Below are 18,964 nucleotides of genomic sequence, written 5' to 3'. Positions count from 1 at the left end.
ATGTGTACAATAACAATCACTACACATGTGTACTGGTTGTTTTGATGTGTACAATAACAATCACTACACATGTGTACTGGTTGCTTTGATGCGTACAATAACAATCGCTACACATGAGTACTGGTTGTTTTGATGCGTACAATAACAATAACTACACATGTGTACTGGTTGTTTTGATGCGTACAATAACAATCACTACACATGTGTACTGGTTGTTTTGATGCGTACAATAACAATCACTACACATTCGTACTGGTTGTTTTGATGAGTATAATCACAATCGCTACACATGAGTACTGGTTGTTTTGATGCATACAATAACAATCACTACACATGTGTACTGGTTGTTTTGATGCATACAATAACAATCACTACACATGTGTACTGGTTGTTTTGATGAGTACAATAACAATCACTACACATGTGTACTGGTTGTTTTGATGCATACAATAACAATCACTACACATGTGTACTGGTTGTTTTGATGAGTACAATAACAATCACTACACATGTGTACTGGTTGTTTTGATGCGTACAATAACAATCACTACACATGTGTACTGGTTGTTTTGATGCATACAATAACAATCACTACACATGTGTACTGGTTGTTTTGATGCCTACAATAACAATCACTACACATGTGTACTGGTTGTTTTGATGAGTACAATAACAATCACTACACATGTGTACTGGTTGTTTTGATGAGTACAATAACAATCACTACACATGTGTACTGGTTGTTTTGATGAGCACAATAACAATCACTACACATGTGTACTGGTTGTTTTGATGCATACAATAACAATCACTACACATGTGTACTGGTTGTTTTGATGCGTACAATAACAATCACTACACTTGTGTACTGGTTGTTTTGATGAGCAGAATAACAATCACTACACATGTGTACTGGTTGTTTTGATGCATACAATAACAATCACTACACATGTGTACTGGTTGTTTTGATGCGTACAATAACAATCACTACACATGTGTACTGGTTGTTTTGATGCGTACAATAACAATCACTGCACATGTGTACTGGTTGTTTTGATGAGTACAATAACAATCACTGCACATGTGTACTGGTTGTTTTGATGAGTACAATAACAATCACTGCACATGTGTACTGGTTGTCTTGATGCGTACAATAACAATCACTACACATGTGTACTGGTTGTTTTGATGAGCACAATAACAATCACTGCACATGTGTACTGGTTGTTTTGATGCGTACAATAACAATCACTACACATGTGTACTGGTTGTTTTGATGAGTACAATAACAATCACTACACATGTGTACTGGTTGTTTTGATGCGTACAATAACAATCACTACACATGTGTACTGGTTGTTTTGATGAGTACAATAACAATCACTGCACATGTGTACTGGTTCTTTTGATGCGTACAATAACAATCACTACACATGTGTACTGGTTGTTTTGATGCGTACAATAACAATCACTACACATGTGTACTGGTTGTTTTGATGAGTACAATAACAATCACTACACATGTGTACTGGTTGTTTTGATGTGTACAATAACAATCACTACACATGTGTACTGGTTGTTTTGATGTGTATAATAACAATCACTACACATGTGTACTGGTTGTTTTGATGAGTACAATAACAATCACTACACATGTGTACTGGTTGCTTTGATGAGTACAATAACAATCACTACACATGTGTACTGGTTGTTTTGATGAGTACAATAACAATCACTACACATGTGTACTGGTTGTTTTGATGCATACAATAACAATCACTACACATGTGTACTGGTTGTTTTGATGAGTACAATAACAATCACTACACATGTGTACTGGTTGTTTTGATGAGTACAATAACAATCACTACACATGTGTACTGGTTGTTTTGATGAGCACAATAACAATCACTACACATGTGTACTGGTTGTTTTGATGCCTACAATAACAATCACTACACATGTGTACTGGTTGTTTTGATGAGTACAATAACAATCACTACACATGTGTACTGGTTGTTTTGATGAGTACAATAACAATCACAACACATGTGTACTGGTTGTTTTGATGTGTATAATAACAATCACTACACATGTGTACTGGTTGTTTTGATGTGTATAATAACAATCACTACACATGTGTACTGGTTGTTTTGATGTGTACAATAATAATCACTACACTTAAGTACTGGTTGTTTTGATGCGTACAATAACAATCACTACACATGTGTACTGGTTGTTTTGATGCGTACAATAACAATCACTACACATGTGTACTGGTTGTTTTGATGTGTACAATAACTACACATGTGTACTGGTTGTTTTGATGAGAACAATAACAATCACTGCACATGTGTACTGGTTGTTTTGATGTGTACAATAACAATCACTACACAAGTGTACAGGTTGTTTTGTTTTCTCATATAACAAATACTTTTATGTGCCCTGTGAATGAAGAATTTTTAGTTCATGGTAACCCTTAATCTGACTTAGTTTTACAATATAAAGTATCAAAGAACATTATCATTCAAATAAAGCTTAAAAAGAACTCCTGTGTGCTGAGGGAATAGGGTTCATGATGTAATATTCAGGAATATTTGAAAATGATAAACAAATTATGAATAATCTATTAAATATTAAATCAAAAATATTTGAAAATAAGCCTACTTAAAAATATGCATAAAAAGTCTACACAAAAATTAAAACATTAAAAAGAAAACTAAAATAATTCATAAAACATTGGGCAAAATGAAATGCAACGAAAATAGTGAACAAATAAATGCCCAAATTAAACTTATAGGGTATTTAAAAATATTTTAGAAATTTAGTTAACACGGAAAACGTAAAGTAGTAAGAAAAACTATGTAAATTTCTGACAAACAATCACAATCTAAATATCTAAAATTCAAACCACTATCTTAATATCAATATGTATGTCAATAAATATTATATTTATTTATTTTTAGTTACGTATATTATAAGGAATGCATCACAATCTTTAGAGCCCCTTCGATTGGTTCGTATATCCCGCTAATCGACATGGTAAAAATACAACCATCGTACAACTCAAGACCATAACAAATATCAATTATTTACGGCAGACTTCTCGGTACATAAAATTTAAAGTAATCCCTAACGCGTATCATTTGTTACTGCGTATAAATTTACACTATCTGGGGAAAGTCGCACGCGATGAGTACCAACCAAAAATACACACAAGACATTTTAAGTGGCTCGATACAAAACCTATTCGCTAATTTTCGTTTCGAAAACATCTACAACGACTTAAAACCTTGCACTCCATCCCGCATGTTTGTTTTTTTACCAGGCAGGAGATGCGGTCAACGTGGCGTCGCCCCAGTGGTTTCCACTGTACATCCAGTAGTTAATGCCGACATCACGGTCTATACATTCCACATGAAGCATGGTATTCAGCTTAACCATATTTTCTTTTTTGTTCCATGGCTTAACTTAATAGGAACAGTAACTCGAGCAATAAATGTGCCTTCCGATTTGAGGGATATCGTGTCTTGTAATATTCAATGAAAAAAATAGTGAAACACAAGGCCCACGCCGGGAGCCACATAAGGTGTTGCAATAGTGTAAATACAACAAAGCCAGACACCGATTGTTTCCTTTGCTAGGTAAAAACAATGTACAGAATACTCGGATGAAACAACTAAAGTAAACTGGGATATATTACAGCCAATGAATTCGTAATTTCTGACGAAAAGGACTGGGAAAAAATACCCCTCATAACACTGTTTTGAGGAGCGGTGAACAAATGAGACACAGATTGTCAAATTGTTTTGGTAATCATCGCATGTTGATTCATTTCATTTGTACAGGGTACTCTGACACAAGAATAAGGTAAACCAGCTAATGATTTTGTGATTTCCCACACGAAGAACGTTCTCAGAAATAATTCGACATGCTGATCAGCCCACCAACAATCGGCATCAAAATTGATCACAGCTGTCATGTTAAATTCGGTATGTTTTACAAGTTTTTTTTCTCCAAATCCCAACACATATTTACACATGTCGGCAAATTTTGTCAGCCCTGTGTAAATACCCCTGGTAGATATTTTTACTGGGAATGTACCCCACTTACGTATGAGAAGCCCTTGCACAACGCAGTAGTCATCTACACACATAGACATCATATACCTACTAATCGACTTGATAGCTTCGTAATTTTGAGAGGGTGGAGGTGAAAGTGCACCATGCAAGTTTCCAAATGTGTATATATGTAATTCATAATGGAAAGAAGTACAATACAATGTTGGTAAGCGATAGAAAGGAAATATCTCCTTACGGCAGCGACTTGATACAACTACATTGATGCTGGAGGTCACCATATTTGTTCTCGCGTTCAATAATACGGTGATAAATCAAGATTCACAAGTACAACAAATTGACATAACATTTTACCATAAAATCAAACCTCCCAACCATCTTCATATCTTCAACACTGCCATGTTTTTGACGATGAGGAATCTCACATTCATTATTTTCTTTACTGGGCCCACACAGGGTTCAAAGTAATGTGGCTCGAATGTAATTGTACACCACACGTGAATAAACTAAACTAAACTAGCTTGCACAGTAATTCGTTTCACAGTCATTGAGGTTATACATTTGTTTGTTTATTTATTTATTTATTTATTTATTTATTTATTTATTTATTTATTTATTTATTTATCATACATGTAATTTCTTAGACCTTTTCATAATATAAACAGATACATGTCAGCTCCCGAGCGTTTGCTTCGTTTTTGTACAACAAACTGGAAATAACAAAATGGCCGACACCATCATAAATTGCTGGTCATAAAAAATAGAATACGCATGCGCATCATTATGCAAATTAGTCCACTCACCGATTCCTATTAGTTGTATTCATGCAATTGGGCAGAAAAAAAAAAAAATAATAAAATACATAAAAAATGCTAAATTTTAATTAAAATGTAAAATGTAAAATAAAACAAGGAATTGCAGCAGCCAATCATTAGTAACATTCTTACCAAGTTACATAAAAATCGTTTTAATGCTTCTTGAGATATAACTGAAATAGCTTAAAATTCACACATTATTATGCAGATTGAGCTCATTAATATGCATAGATGTCAACCAAAAACTAATCAATTCTGCACATTGCTCCAGACAAGCTATATACCAAGTTTCATTGAAATTCGAACAGTGATTCTTGAGATATCGATGGAACAGACACACACACAGACACACTAACTGCACAGACTCCCTTTTTGTGCTTCGCACACGGGAGTTAAAAACAAAATTTGATCATAATGCATGTGTATTTTCATGTTTGGAATGTGATCAGAAATTGAGACATACCGAATGTGAGATCATTGGTATTTTATTTGCTTTACTGCAATAAGAGCTGTCTTCAAAATCTCGTTTTCTTTTTTTCATCTTCATTTCCATCTCTGAAACATAAATTATAAACCACACTTGCAGCTCATTACCAAAATCTAGATTTTTTGCTACCATTGAAAACCAATTTTTAATTTTCGCATAATACTATAATTATAATAATGTAACTTTGAAAAACACAATATTGTAGAAATCACCTGGACTGAGTTAAATATAACTCAGTACCAAACATTGTAAACATACACATTTAATATTTGATCTAAGTTTTCAGTATTTCGATTATACATGTAAATCCTTGCTGTGTGATTTTTACCTGATCCATTTGATCCATGCTGTTTGGCTTTCTTTAATGTATCTCTGCGTAAACTATGTTCTGGTTTATAACCACATCCAAGTCCTGTCAGACCTTTGCAGAGTATATCAAAATCTTTCTTATGACACGGTTTTACAAAACGGTAAAATTCTGAAAAACAAATGAAAAATTATCATAAAACAATTGTAGTAATTCTCATCAATAATTCAGTGTCTCTGACATTTAATCATACTTGTCCCTTGCCTCCCCCCATGCAATCATACTTGTCCCTTGCCTCCCCCCATGCAATCATAACATCACATTTCTTTGTAGGAAACACAAGCACACAAATTGAAAGCTGTCTAGGTATGAGGTAAAATATCCATGTTTAAATTAAGCTTGTTTTTTTAAAATACATAATTTTCTGCATACTGTGTGAAACATATCTAGTTTGCACTGCATTGAAGAGTATTTTTTCTTGTCTACCAGAAATGATAAATATATATCAGATTTCTCTCTAAATAATAAGCCTTTCCTATTGGTGTTTTGATGCTATTCACAAATCATGGTCACTAATTAACCTGTTTTGTTTGCATTCAAATAAAGTCTATTGACAACTGTCTGATGTATTATGCAGCATGAAAATAGTGCGACTGTGTGCAAACAATTTTGACTTTATTGTTTCTGAGTTTGAATATGCATATTGATTTCTAATCTCTGGTCAAAATGGTTCCACATTGTGCCTGATGAGATGCACAATGATAACAGTGTTTCTAGAATTTCGGTAAAATCTGTTAAGTATGTGAATTTAGCCATCCATTTTGAATCTGATTTAAAAAACAAAATGATGTGCATCAAGGCTCCATAATGTCCAATGTACCTACAAAGATTGAACAAAATCCATTCATACATGACCATGATCTGGTTTTAAGAACAGGGGCACATGGACACATGTAGGTCATTCTATAAGTTCCCACAGTCGACTAAAATACAAATCAAAGAAGGCTTTGAAAGAACTCCCATGTACATGTACTGGGAGTATTGAAGACACATTAAAAATTAATTCAAAATTACTTGTACATGAGATATTGATAGAAAAGCTGAAAACTAATTAAATGTAAATCAGGTAACTAATATGAACAGAACAAAAAAATTATGAATTGTTATGCTAATTAGAGAATTAATATGAACAAATTTTAACCCAAAATTAATCAGGCCTGTCTATTGTCCTAGAGCATTTAAGTACTAAATTTTATTCAAATGTGATGATCAGTAATTGAGATATCAGTGTTAATTAGGTGATTAATAAGCATAAATATTTACCAAAAACTAATTTGGGTCTCTGCGTAGTTCTCTTTAAAAGTTTCATTAAAATCCAATTTGTGGTTCTTTATGTATCATTGGAACATTATGCAAATCAGGTAAATAATATCCAATTAAAAATAATCAGGTCTCTGCATAGTCCTAGAAGATCTATGTAGCAAGTCTCATTGAAATATGATGATTAGTACTTAGATATCAGGCAAAAAGCTGAAAATTAACTAATTATGCTAATAAGGTAATTAATATGCACAAATATTTACCCAAAAACTAATCAGGGGTCTGCACAGTCCTTAAGTAACTATGTACCAAGTCTCATTGAAATGTGATGATTACTACTTGAAATATCAAAAGCTGAAAATTAATTAATTATGCAAATTAGGTAATTAATATGTACTGATATTACTCTAAAAACTGTCAGGTTTGTGCAGTGTCCTATGACATCCATGTACCAAATTACATTGGAATGTGATGATTACTACTTGAAATATCAAAAACTGAAAATTAATTAATTATGTTAATTAGGTAATTATTATGTACTGATATTACCCTAAAAACTATCAGGTCTGTGCAGTGTCCTATGACATCTATGTACCAAGTGTCATTGAAATGTGATTACTACTTGAAATATCAAAAACTGAAAATTAATTAATTATGTTAATTAGGTAAATATTATGCACTGATATTACCCTAAAAACTATCAGGTCTGTGCAGTGTCCTATGACATCTATGTACCAAGTTTCATTGAAATGTGATAATTAATACTTGAAATATCAAAAACTGAAAATTAATTAATTATGCAAATTAGGTAATTAATATGTACTCATATTACCCTAAAAACTATCAGGTCTGTGCAGTGTCCTATGACATCCATGTACCAAGTTTCATTGAAATGTAATGATTACTACTTGAAATATCAAAAGCTGAAAATTAATTAATTATGCAAATTAGTTAATTATTATGTACTGATATTACCCTAAAAACTATCAGGTCTGTGCAGTGTCCTATGACATCTATGTACCAAGTTTCATTGAAATGTGATGATTACTACTTGAAATATCAAAAGCTGAAAATTAATTAATTATGCTAATTATGTAATTATTATGTACTGATATTACCCTAAAAACTATCAGGTCTGTGCAGTGTCCTATGACATCTATGTACCAAGTTTCATTGAAATGTGATAATTAATACTTGAAATATCAAAAGCTGAAAATTTATTAATTATGCAAATTAGGTAATCAATAGGTACTGATATTACCCTAAAAACTATCAGGTCTGTGCAGTGTCCTCTGACATCTATGTACCAAGTGTTATTGAAATGTGATGATTAGTACTTGAGATATCAGTGGAAAAGCCGAAATTGGTTAATCATTATGCAAATTAGGTAATTAATATTGCACAGATTTTTACCCAAAACTGCGCATTAGTTTGGAGCATCTGTGTGCCAAGTTTCATCAAAATCCAATGAGTGGTTCTTTAGATATCAGTGGAACAATCATGGAACAACTAAAAATTAGCTAATTATCATGCAAATTAGGTCATTAATATGCATGGATTTTTACGAAAACCTAATCAAATCTGCGCATTTTCCCAGAGCTTCTATGCACCAAGTTTCATCAAAAATCAATGTATGGTTCTTGAGATATCAGTGGAACAGACACACAGACAGAAACACAGACAAACACACAAACTGCAGACTCCCTTTTTGTGCTTTGCACACGGGAGTCAAAAAGGCCAGACAGCCATTTTTGTATCATGAAATAAAACAACAGAGAAAACCTACCATGAGTAATGTTAGTACCAAGTTATGATGAAATCAGTGCAAGCATGCCTGAGAAAAGTGACGACATCTTCAAATGTTGATATGTTGGTATATTGGTAAATATCAACGGAAAAAAATGTGAAAATTCGTTCTAACATGTCTGATGTTGGACACACATTCACAAACAGATGGATGAACCCAAATTTTTGGTTCCTACTTCAGACTACAGAATAAATTACAGAGTCAGACTTACTTCTGAACAACTCATGTTTATCTTGATCATCAAGAAACAATTCCACAAGACCACTTACCAACTGATTATAATCACATTGCTATAAAACAGAATATAAATAATTAATAATAATAATACAGTAACATTTGTATTATCATTTCCTGTCTCCCACCTCACAGGATTGAACATAAAACTTCGCATGACTTGCCCTGTATATGAAAGGGTGGGGCAGATCACAGCATAAGGGTGAGCATATCATTACATGTGTTGGGCAGATCACAGCATAAGGATGGGCATATCATTACATGTGTTGGGCAGATCACAGCATAAGGGTGGGCATATCATTACATGTGTTGGGCAGATCACAGCATATGGATGGGCATATCATTACATGTGTTGGGCAGATCACAGCATAAGGGTGGGCATATCATTACATGTGTTGGGCAGATCACAGCATCAGGGTGGGCATATCATTACATGTGTTGGGCAGATCACAGCATAAGGGTGGGCATATCATTACATGTGTTGGGCAGATCACAGCATAAGGATGGGCATATCATTACATGTGTTGGGCAGATCACAGCATAAGGATGGGCATATCATTACATGTGTTGGGCAGATCACAGCATAAGGGTGGGCATATCATTACATGTGTTGGGCAGATCACAGCCTAAGGGTGGGCATATCATTACATGTGTTGGGCAGATCACAGCCTAAGGGTGGGCATATCATTACATGTGTTGGGCAGATCACAGCATAAGGGTGGGCATATCATTACATGTGTTGGGCAGATCACAGCATAAGGGTGGGCATATCATTACATGTGTTGGGCAGATCACAGCATAAGGATGGGCATATCATTACATGTGTTGGGAAGATCACAGCATGAGGGTGGGCATATCATTACATGTGTTGGGCAGATCACAGCATAAGGGTGGGCATATCATTACATGTGTTGGGCAGATCACAGCATAAGGGTGGGCATATCATTACATGTGTTGGGCAGATCACAGCATAAGGGTGGGCATATCATTACATGTGTTGGGCAGATCACAGCATAAGGGTGGGCATATCATTACATGTGTTGGGCAGATCACAGCATAAGGGTGGGCATATCATTACATGTGTTGGGCAGATCACAGCATAAGGGTGGGCATATTACATGTGTTGGGAAGATCACAGCATAAGGGTGGGCATATCATTACATGTGTTGGGCAGATCACAGCATAAGGGTGGGCATATCATTACATGTGTTGGGAAGATCACAGCATAAGGGTGGGCATATCATTACATGTGTTGGGAAGATCACAGCATAAGGGTGGGCATATCATTACATGTGTTGGGCAGATCACAGCATAAGGATGGGCATATCATTACATGTGTTGGGCAGATCACAGCATAAGGGTGGGCATATCATTACATGTGTTGGGAAGATCACAGCATAAGGGTGGGCATATCATTACATGTGTTGGGCAGATCACAGCATAAGGGTGAGCATATCATTACATGTGTTGGGCAGATCACAGCATAAGGGGGGGGGCATATCATTACATGTGTTTGGCAGATCACAGCATGAGAGTGGGCATATAATTACATGTGTTGGGCAGATCACAGCATAAGGATGGGCATATCATTACATGTGTTGGGCAGATCACAGCATAAGGATGGGCATATCATTACATGTGTTGGGCAGATCACAGCATAAGGATGGGCATATCATTACATGTGTTGGGCAGATCACAGCATAAGGGTGGGCATATCATTACATGTGTTGGGCAGATCACAGCATAAGGATGGGCATATCATTACATGTGTTGGGCAGATCACAGCATAAGGGTGGGCATATCATTACATGTGTTGAGAAGATCACAGCATAAGGGTGGGCATATCATTACATGTGTTGGGCAGATCACAGCATAAGGGTGAGCATATCATTACATGTGTTGGGCAGATCACAGCATAAGGGGGGGGGCATATCATTACATGTGTTGGGCAGATCACAGCATAAGAATGGGCATATCATTACACGTGTTGGGAAGATCACAGCATAAGGGTGGGCATATCATTACATGTGTTGGGAAGATCACAGCATAAGGGTGGGCATATCATTACATGTGTTGGGCAGATCACAGCATAAGGATGGGCATATCATTACATGTGTTGGGCAGATCACAGCATAAGGGTGGGCATATCATTACATGTGTTGGGAAGATCACAGCATAAGGGTGGGCATATCATTACATGTGTTGGGCAGATCACAGCATAAGGGTGAGCATATCATTACATGTGTTGGGCAGATCACAGCATAAGGGGGGGGGGCATATCATTACATGTGTTGGGCAGATCACAGCATGAGAGTGGGCATATAATTACATGTGTTGGGCAGATCACAGCATAAGGATGGGCATATCATTACATGTGTTGGGCAGATCACAGCATAAGGATGGGCATATCATTACATGTGTTGGGCAGATCACAGCATAAGGATGGGCATATCATTACATGTGTTGGGCAGATCACAGCATAAGGGTGGGCATATCATTACATGTGTTGGGCAGATCACAGCATAAGGATGGGCATATCATTACATGTGTTGGGCAGATCACAGCATAAGGGTGGGCATATCATTACATGTGTTGGGAAGATCACAGCATAAGGGTGGGCATATCATTACATGTGTTGGGCAGATCACAGCATAAGGGTGAGCATATCATTACATGTGTTGGGCAGATCACAGCATAAGGGGGGGGGGGGCATATCATTACATGTGTTGGGCAGATCACAGCATAAGAATGGGCATATCATTACACGTGTTGGGCAGATCACAGCATAAGGATGGGCATATCATTACATATCAGATCAGATATGTAATATAAAAGCAATCAGACTTGCGATTTGAAAAAGAAGTCGAAATATCACTTTTTATCAAAAATTACAAAAATATTCACCAAAATTAGAGAATTAAGGATATCATTACAAAATGAACAAATCTGAGAGACGTCTACATGTAGTACATATATATTCCTAATATCAAAGCAATTGGACTTGCGGTTTTTAACAAGAAGTCGAAAATATCACTTTTTACCAAAAATGACAAAAATATTCACCAAAATTAGAGAATTGAAGATATCATCATGAAATGAACAAATCTAAGAAAGGTCTACCCAAGGTACATATATACCAAGTATCAAAAACATTCAGGCTTGTAGTTTTCAAGAAGAAGTTGAAAAAATAAAACGACGATGACAGCGGACAATCACTCATACATGTATGATAAGCTCCGCTCAACAAAGTTGACAGCAGAGCTAAAAAGTGAGCCAATGGTCAAAAGAGCTCTGCTGTTTCAGGAGAGCTTTGATGGTTCCCTTTATGCACAGAAGTAACTAATCTAAAAGAGTTCCATAAAGTACACATATATCAAAGCAACTGCAGTAGTGGGTTTGGAGAAGAAGTCAAGAATAACACTTTACTTGCTGAAAACAGAGAATTGAATATATCATCACAGAATGAACTAATCAAACAAAGGTCCATACACAAAGGCAACACAAAAACAAGAGAGTTGAAGTTAATTTAATTTAAATGATCTGATGTGACAAGGTCAACACCATTTTTAATATGTTTATCATAAACTTCAACAACATTTTCAATCAACCTGGTAAGGTTAAAATGCTGGATAACATGACTGCACATTTATCCTATTTTTGCTGAATGGTTTAGCCCGAAGTAGCCCTAAATATGGTAAAACAAGTGAACAGTTCTAGTATATATTTGTTAATATACCTGCAGATTAACCATAGTTTGATAGTAATCTGCTGAATATTATAATTAGTGTTATTGCGTCCACAAGAAAAGTTTATGACGAAAGACATTTTGCCACCACTTTGACTTTCACTTCATTACGAGCAATTTAAAATGGCTGTACCTTACCAAGTTTCAATTCAAAATGGCCGAACCTTACTAAGTGGCAATTCATAATGGCTGTACCTTACCAAGTGGCAATTCAAAATGGCCGTACTTCACCAAGTGGCAATTCAAAATGGCCGTACTTCACCAAGTGGCAATTCAAAATCAGTGTACCTTACTAAGTGGCAATTCAAAATGACAGTACATAACTAAGTGGCAATTCAAAATGGCCGTACCACACCAAGTGGCAATTCAAAATGGCCGTACCTCATCAAGTGGCAATTCAAAATGGCTGTACCTCATCTAATGGCAATTTAAAATGACCTAACATTACCAAGTGGCAATTCACAATGGCCGTGCCTTATCAAGTGTCAATTCAAAAGGGCTGTACCTCATCAAGTGGCAATATAAATCACCTAACATTACCAAGTGGCAATTCAAAATGGCCGTACCTCATCAAGTGGCAATTCAAAATGGCTGTACCTCATCTAATGGCAATTTAAAATGACCTAACATTACCAAGTAGCAATTCAAAATGGCCGTACCACACCAAGTGGCAATTCAAAATGGCTGTACCTCATCTGATGGCAATTTAAAATGATCTAACATTACGAAGTGGCAATTCAAAATGGCTGTACCTCATCTAATGGCAATTTAAAATGACCTAACATTACCAAGTGGCAATTCAAAATGGCCGGACCTCATCAAGTGGCAATTCAAAATGGCTGTACCTCATCTGATGGCAATTTAAAATGATCTAACATTACCAAGTGGCAATTCAAAATGGCTGTACCTCATCTAATGGCAATTTAAAATGACCTAACATTACCAAGTGGCAATTCAAAATGGCCGGACCTCATCAAGTGGCAATTCAAAATGGCTGTACCTCATCTGATGGCAATTTAAAATGATCTAACATTACCAAGTGGCAATTCAAAATGGCCGGACCTCATCAAGTGGTAATTCAAAATGGCTGTACCTCATCTAATGGCAATTTAAAATGACCTAACATTACCAAGTGGCAATTCAAAATGGCCGTACCACACCAAGTGGCAATTCAAAAAGGCTGTACCTCATCTAATGGCAATTTAAAATGACCTAACATTACCAAGTGGCAATTCAAAATGGCTGTACCTCATTCTAATGGCAATTGAAAATGACCTAACATTACCAAGTGGCAATTCAAAATGGCTGTACCTCATCTAATGGCAATTTAAAATGACCTAACATTACCAAGTGGCAATTCAAAATGGCCGTACCTCATCAAGTGGCAATTCAAAATGGCTGTACCTCATCTAATGGCAATTTAAAATGACCTAACATTACCAAGTGGCAATTCAAAATGGCCGTACCTCATCAAGTGGCAATTCAAAATGGCAGTACCTCATCTAATGGCAATTTAAAATGACCTAACATTACCAAGTGGCAATTCAAAATGGCCGTACCACACCAAGTGGCAATTCAAAAGGGCTGTACCTCATCAAGTGGCAATTCAAAATGGCTGTACCTCATCTAATGGCAATTTAAAATGACCTAACATTACCAAGTGGCAATTCAAAATGGACGTACATTACTAAGTGGCAATTCAAAATGGCAGTACCACACCAAGTGGCAATTCAAAATGGCCATGCCACATCAAGTGGCAATTTAAAATGGCCGTACCTCATCAAGTGGCAATTCAAAATGGCTGTACCTCATCTAATGGCAATTTAAAATGACCTAACATTACCAAGTGGCAATTCAAAATGGCAGTACCTCATCTAATGGCAATTTAAAATGACCTAACATTACCAAGTGGCAATTCAAAACGGCCGTACCACACCAAGTGGCAATTCAAAATGGCCGTACCACACCAAGTGGCAATTCAAAAGGGCTGTACCTCATCAAGTGGCAATTCAAAAAGGCTGTACCTCATCTAATGGCAATTTAAAATGACCTAACATTACCAAGTGGCAATTCAAAATGGCCGTACCACACCAAGTGGCAATTCAAAATGGCAGTACCTCATCTAATGGCAATTTAAAATGACCTAACATTACCAAGTGGCAATTCAAAATGGCTGTACCTCATCTAATGGCAATTTAAAATGACCTAACATTACCAAGTGGCAATTCAAAATGGCCGTACCACACCAAGTGGCAATTCGAAATGGCAGTACCTCATCTAATGGCAATTTAAAATGACCTAACATTACCAAGTGGGAATTCAAAATGGCCGTACCACACCAAGTGGGAATTCAAAATGGCCGTACCACACCAAGTGGCAATTCAAAAGGGCTGTACCTCATCAAGTGGCAATTCAAAATGGCTGTACCTCATCTAATGGCAATTTATAATGACTTAACATTACCAAGTGGCAATTCAAAATGGTCGTACATTACTAAGTGGCAATTCAAAATGGCCGTACCTCATCTAATGGCAATTTAAAATGACCTAACATTACCAAGTGGCAATTCAAAATGGCCGTACCACACCAAGTGGCAATTGGAAATGGCAGTACCTCATCTAATGGCAATTTAAAATGACCTAACATTACCAAGTGTCAATTCAAAATGGCCGTACCACACCAAGTGGCAATTCAAAATGGCCGTACCACACCAAGTGGCAATTCAAAAGGGCCGTACCACACCAAGTGGCAATTCAAAATGGCCATGCCTCATCAAGTGGCAATTTAAAATGGCCATACCTCATCAAGTGGCAATTCAAAATGGCTGTACCTCATCTAATGGCAATTCAAAATGGCCGTACCACACCAAGTGGCAATTCAAAATGGCTGTACCTCATCTAATGGCAATTTAAAATGACCTAACATTACCAAGTGGCAATTCAAAATGGCCATACCTCATCTAATGACAATTTAAAATGACCTATCATTACCAAGTGGCAATTCACAAGGGCTGTACCTCATCAAGTGTCAATATAAATGACCTAACATTACCAAGTGGCAATTCAAAATGGCTGTACCTCATCTAATGGCAATTTAAAATGACCTAACATTACCAAGTGGCAATTCAAAATGGCCGTACCTCATCAAGTGGCAATTCAAAATGGCTGTACCTCATCTAATGGCAATTTAAAATGACCTAACATTACCAAGTGGCAATTCAAAATGACCATACCTCATCTAATGGCAATTTAAAATGACCTAACATTACCAAGTGGCAATTCAAAATGGCCGTACCTCATCAAGTGGTAATTCAAAATGGCTGTACCTCATCTAATGGCAATTTAAAATGACTTAACATTACCAAGTGGCAATTCAAAATGGCCGTACCACACCAAGTGGCAATTCAAAATGGCTGTACCTCATCAAGTGGCAATTCAAAATGGCTGTACCTCATCTAATGGTAATTTAAAATGACCTAACATTACCAAGTGGCAATTCGAAATGGCAGTACCTCATCTAATGGCAATTTAAAATGACCTAACATTCCCAAGTGGCAATTCGAAATGGCAGTACCTCATCTAATGGCAATTTAAAATGACCTAACATTACCAAGTGGCAATTCAAAATGGCCGTACCTCATCAAGTGGCAATTCAAAATGGCCGTACTACACCAAGTGGCAATTCAAAATGGCCGTACCACACCAAGTGGCAATTCAAAAGGGCTGTACCTCATCAAGTGGCAATTCAAAATGGCTGTACCTCATCTAATGGCAATTTAAAATGACTTAACATTACCAAGTGGCAATTCAAAATGGCCGTACCACACCAAGTGGCAATTCAAAAGGGCTGTACCTCATCAAGTGGCAATTCAAAATGGCCGTACCTCATCAATGGGCAATTCAAAATGGCTGTACCTCATCTAATTGCAATATAAAATGACCTAACATTACCAAGTGGCAATTCGAAATGGCTGTACCTCATCTAATGGCAATTTAAAATGACCTAACATTACCAAGTGGCAATTCAAAATGGCTGTACCTCATCTAATGGCAATTTAAAATGACTTAACATTACCAAGTGGCAATTCAAAATGGCCGTACCACACCAAGTGGCAATTCAAAAGGGCTGTACCTCATCAAGTGGCAATTCAAAATGGCTGTACCTCATCTAATGGTAATTTAAAATGACCTAACATTACCAAGTGGCAATTCGAAATGGCAGTACCTCATCTAATGGCAATTTAAAATGACCTAACATTACCAAGTGGCAATTCGAAATGGCAGTACCTCATCTAATGGCAATTTAAAATGACCTAACATTACCAAGTGGCAATTCAAAATGGCCGTACCTCATCAAGTGGCAATTCAAAATGGCCGTACTACACCAAGTGGCAATTCAAAATGGCCGTACCACACCAAGTGGCAATTCAAAAGGGCTGTACCTCATCAAGTGGCAATTCAAAATGGCTGTACCTCATCTAATGGCAATTTAAAATGACTTAACATTACCAAGTGGCAATTCAAAATGGCCGTACCACACCAAGTGGCAATTCAAAAGGGCTGTACCTCATCAAGTGGCAATTCAAAATGGCCGTACCTCATCAATGGGCAATTCAAAATGGCTGTACCTCATCTAATTGCAATATAAAATGACCTAACATTACCAAGTGGCAATTCGAAATGGCTGTACCTCATCTAATGGCAATTTAAAATGACCTAACATTACCAAGTGGCAATTCAAAATGGCTGTACCTCATCTAATGGCAATTTAAAATGACCTAACATTACCAAGTGGCAATTCAAAATGGCCGTACCACACCAAGTGGCAATTCAAAATGGCCGTACCACACCAAGTGGCAATTCAAAATAACCATACCTCATCTAATGGCAATTTAAAATGACCTAACATTACCAAGTGGCAATTCAAAATGGCCGTACCACACCAAGTGGCAATTTAAAATGGCTGTACCTCATCTAATGGCAATTTAAAATGACCTAACATTACCAAGTGGCAATTCAAAATGGCCGTACCACACCAAGTGGCAATTCAAAATGACCATACCTCATCTAATGGCAATTTAAAATGACCTAACATTACCAAGTGGCAATTCAAAATGGCCGTACCACACCAAGTGGCAATTCAAAATGGCTGTACCTCATCTAATGGCAATTTAAAATGACCTAACATTACCAAGTTGCAATTCAAAATGGTCGTACCACACCAAGTGGCAATTCAAAATGGCTGTACCTCATCAAGTGGCAATTTAAAATGACCTAACATTATCAAATGGCAATTAAAAATGGCCTTACAACACCAAATGGCAATTTAAAATGGCCGTACCACACCAAATGGCAATTAAAAATGGCCGTACCACACCAAGTGGCAATTTAAAATGGCCGTACCACACCAAATGGCAATTAAAAATGGCCATACCACACCAAGTGGCAATTTAAAATGGCCGTACCACACCAAGTGGCAATTCAAAATAACCGTACATTACCAAGTGGCAATTCAAAATGGCCATACCACACCAAGTGGCAATTCAAAATGACCATACCTCATCTAATGGCAATTTAAAATGACCTAACATTACCAAGTGGCAATTCAAAATGGCCGTACCACACCAAGTGGCAATTCAAAATGGCTGTACCTCATCTAATGGCAATTGAAAATGACCTAACATTACCAAGTGGCAATTCAAAATGGCTGTACCTCATCTAATGGCAATTTAAAATGACCTAACATTACCAAGTGGCAATTCAAAATGGGTGTACCTCATCTAATGGCAATTTAAAATGACCTAACATTACCAAGTGGCAATTCAAAATGGCCGTACCACACCAAGTGGCAATTCGAAATGGCAGTACCTCATCTAATGGCAACTTAAAATGACCTAACATTACCAAGTGGCAATTCAAAATGGCAGTACCTCATCTAATGGCAATTTAAAATGACCTAACATTACCAAGTGGCAATTCAAAATGGCCATACCTCATCAAGTGGCAATTCAAAATGGCTGTACCTCATCTAATGGCAATTTAAAATGACCTAACATTACCAAGTGGCAATTCAAAATGGCCGTACCTCATCAAGTGGCAATTCAAAATGGCAGTACCTCATCTAATGGCAATTTAAAATGACCTAACATTACCAAGTGGCAATTCAAAATG

The 18,964-nt window shown here is 36.7% G+C and overlaps 1 protein-coding gene across 1 annotated transcript in view; it reads right to left on the bottom strand.

Moving 5' to 3' along the window:
- The window catches only part of LOC144355686 (regulator of telomere elongation helicase 1-like), a 161,618-nt gene that overhangs the window by 17,139 nt on the left and 125,515 nt on the right, over window positions 1-18,964 (bottom strand). The window contains exons 31-33 of the mRNA XM_085493295.1: window positions 9,027-9,105; window positions 5,710-5,859; window positions 5,358-5,449 (exon numbers count right to left, since the gene is read on the bottom strand). Of these exons, the coding sequence (XP_085349421.1) occupies window positions 5,358-5,449; window positions 5,710-5,859; window positions 9,027-9,105 (321 nt within the window). The remainder of the gene's footprint in view (window positions 1-5,357; window positions 5,450-5,709; window positions 5,860-9,026; window positions 9,106-18,964) is intronic.

The sequence above is a fragment of the Saccoglossus kowalevskii genome, chromosome 18 (assembly GCF_978046115.1).
Source record: "Saccoglossus kowalevskii chromosome 18, keSacKowa6.1, whole genome shotgun sequence".
Lineage (NCBI taxonomy): Eukaryota > Metazoa > Hemichordata > Enteropneusta > Harrimaniidae > Saccoglossus > Saccoglossus kowalevskii.
This window is presented reverse-complemented; position numbering and strand designations above follow the sequence as displayed.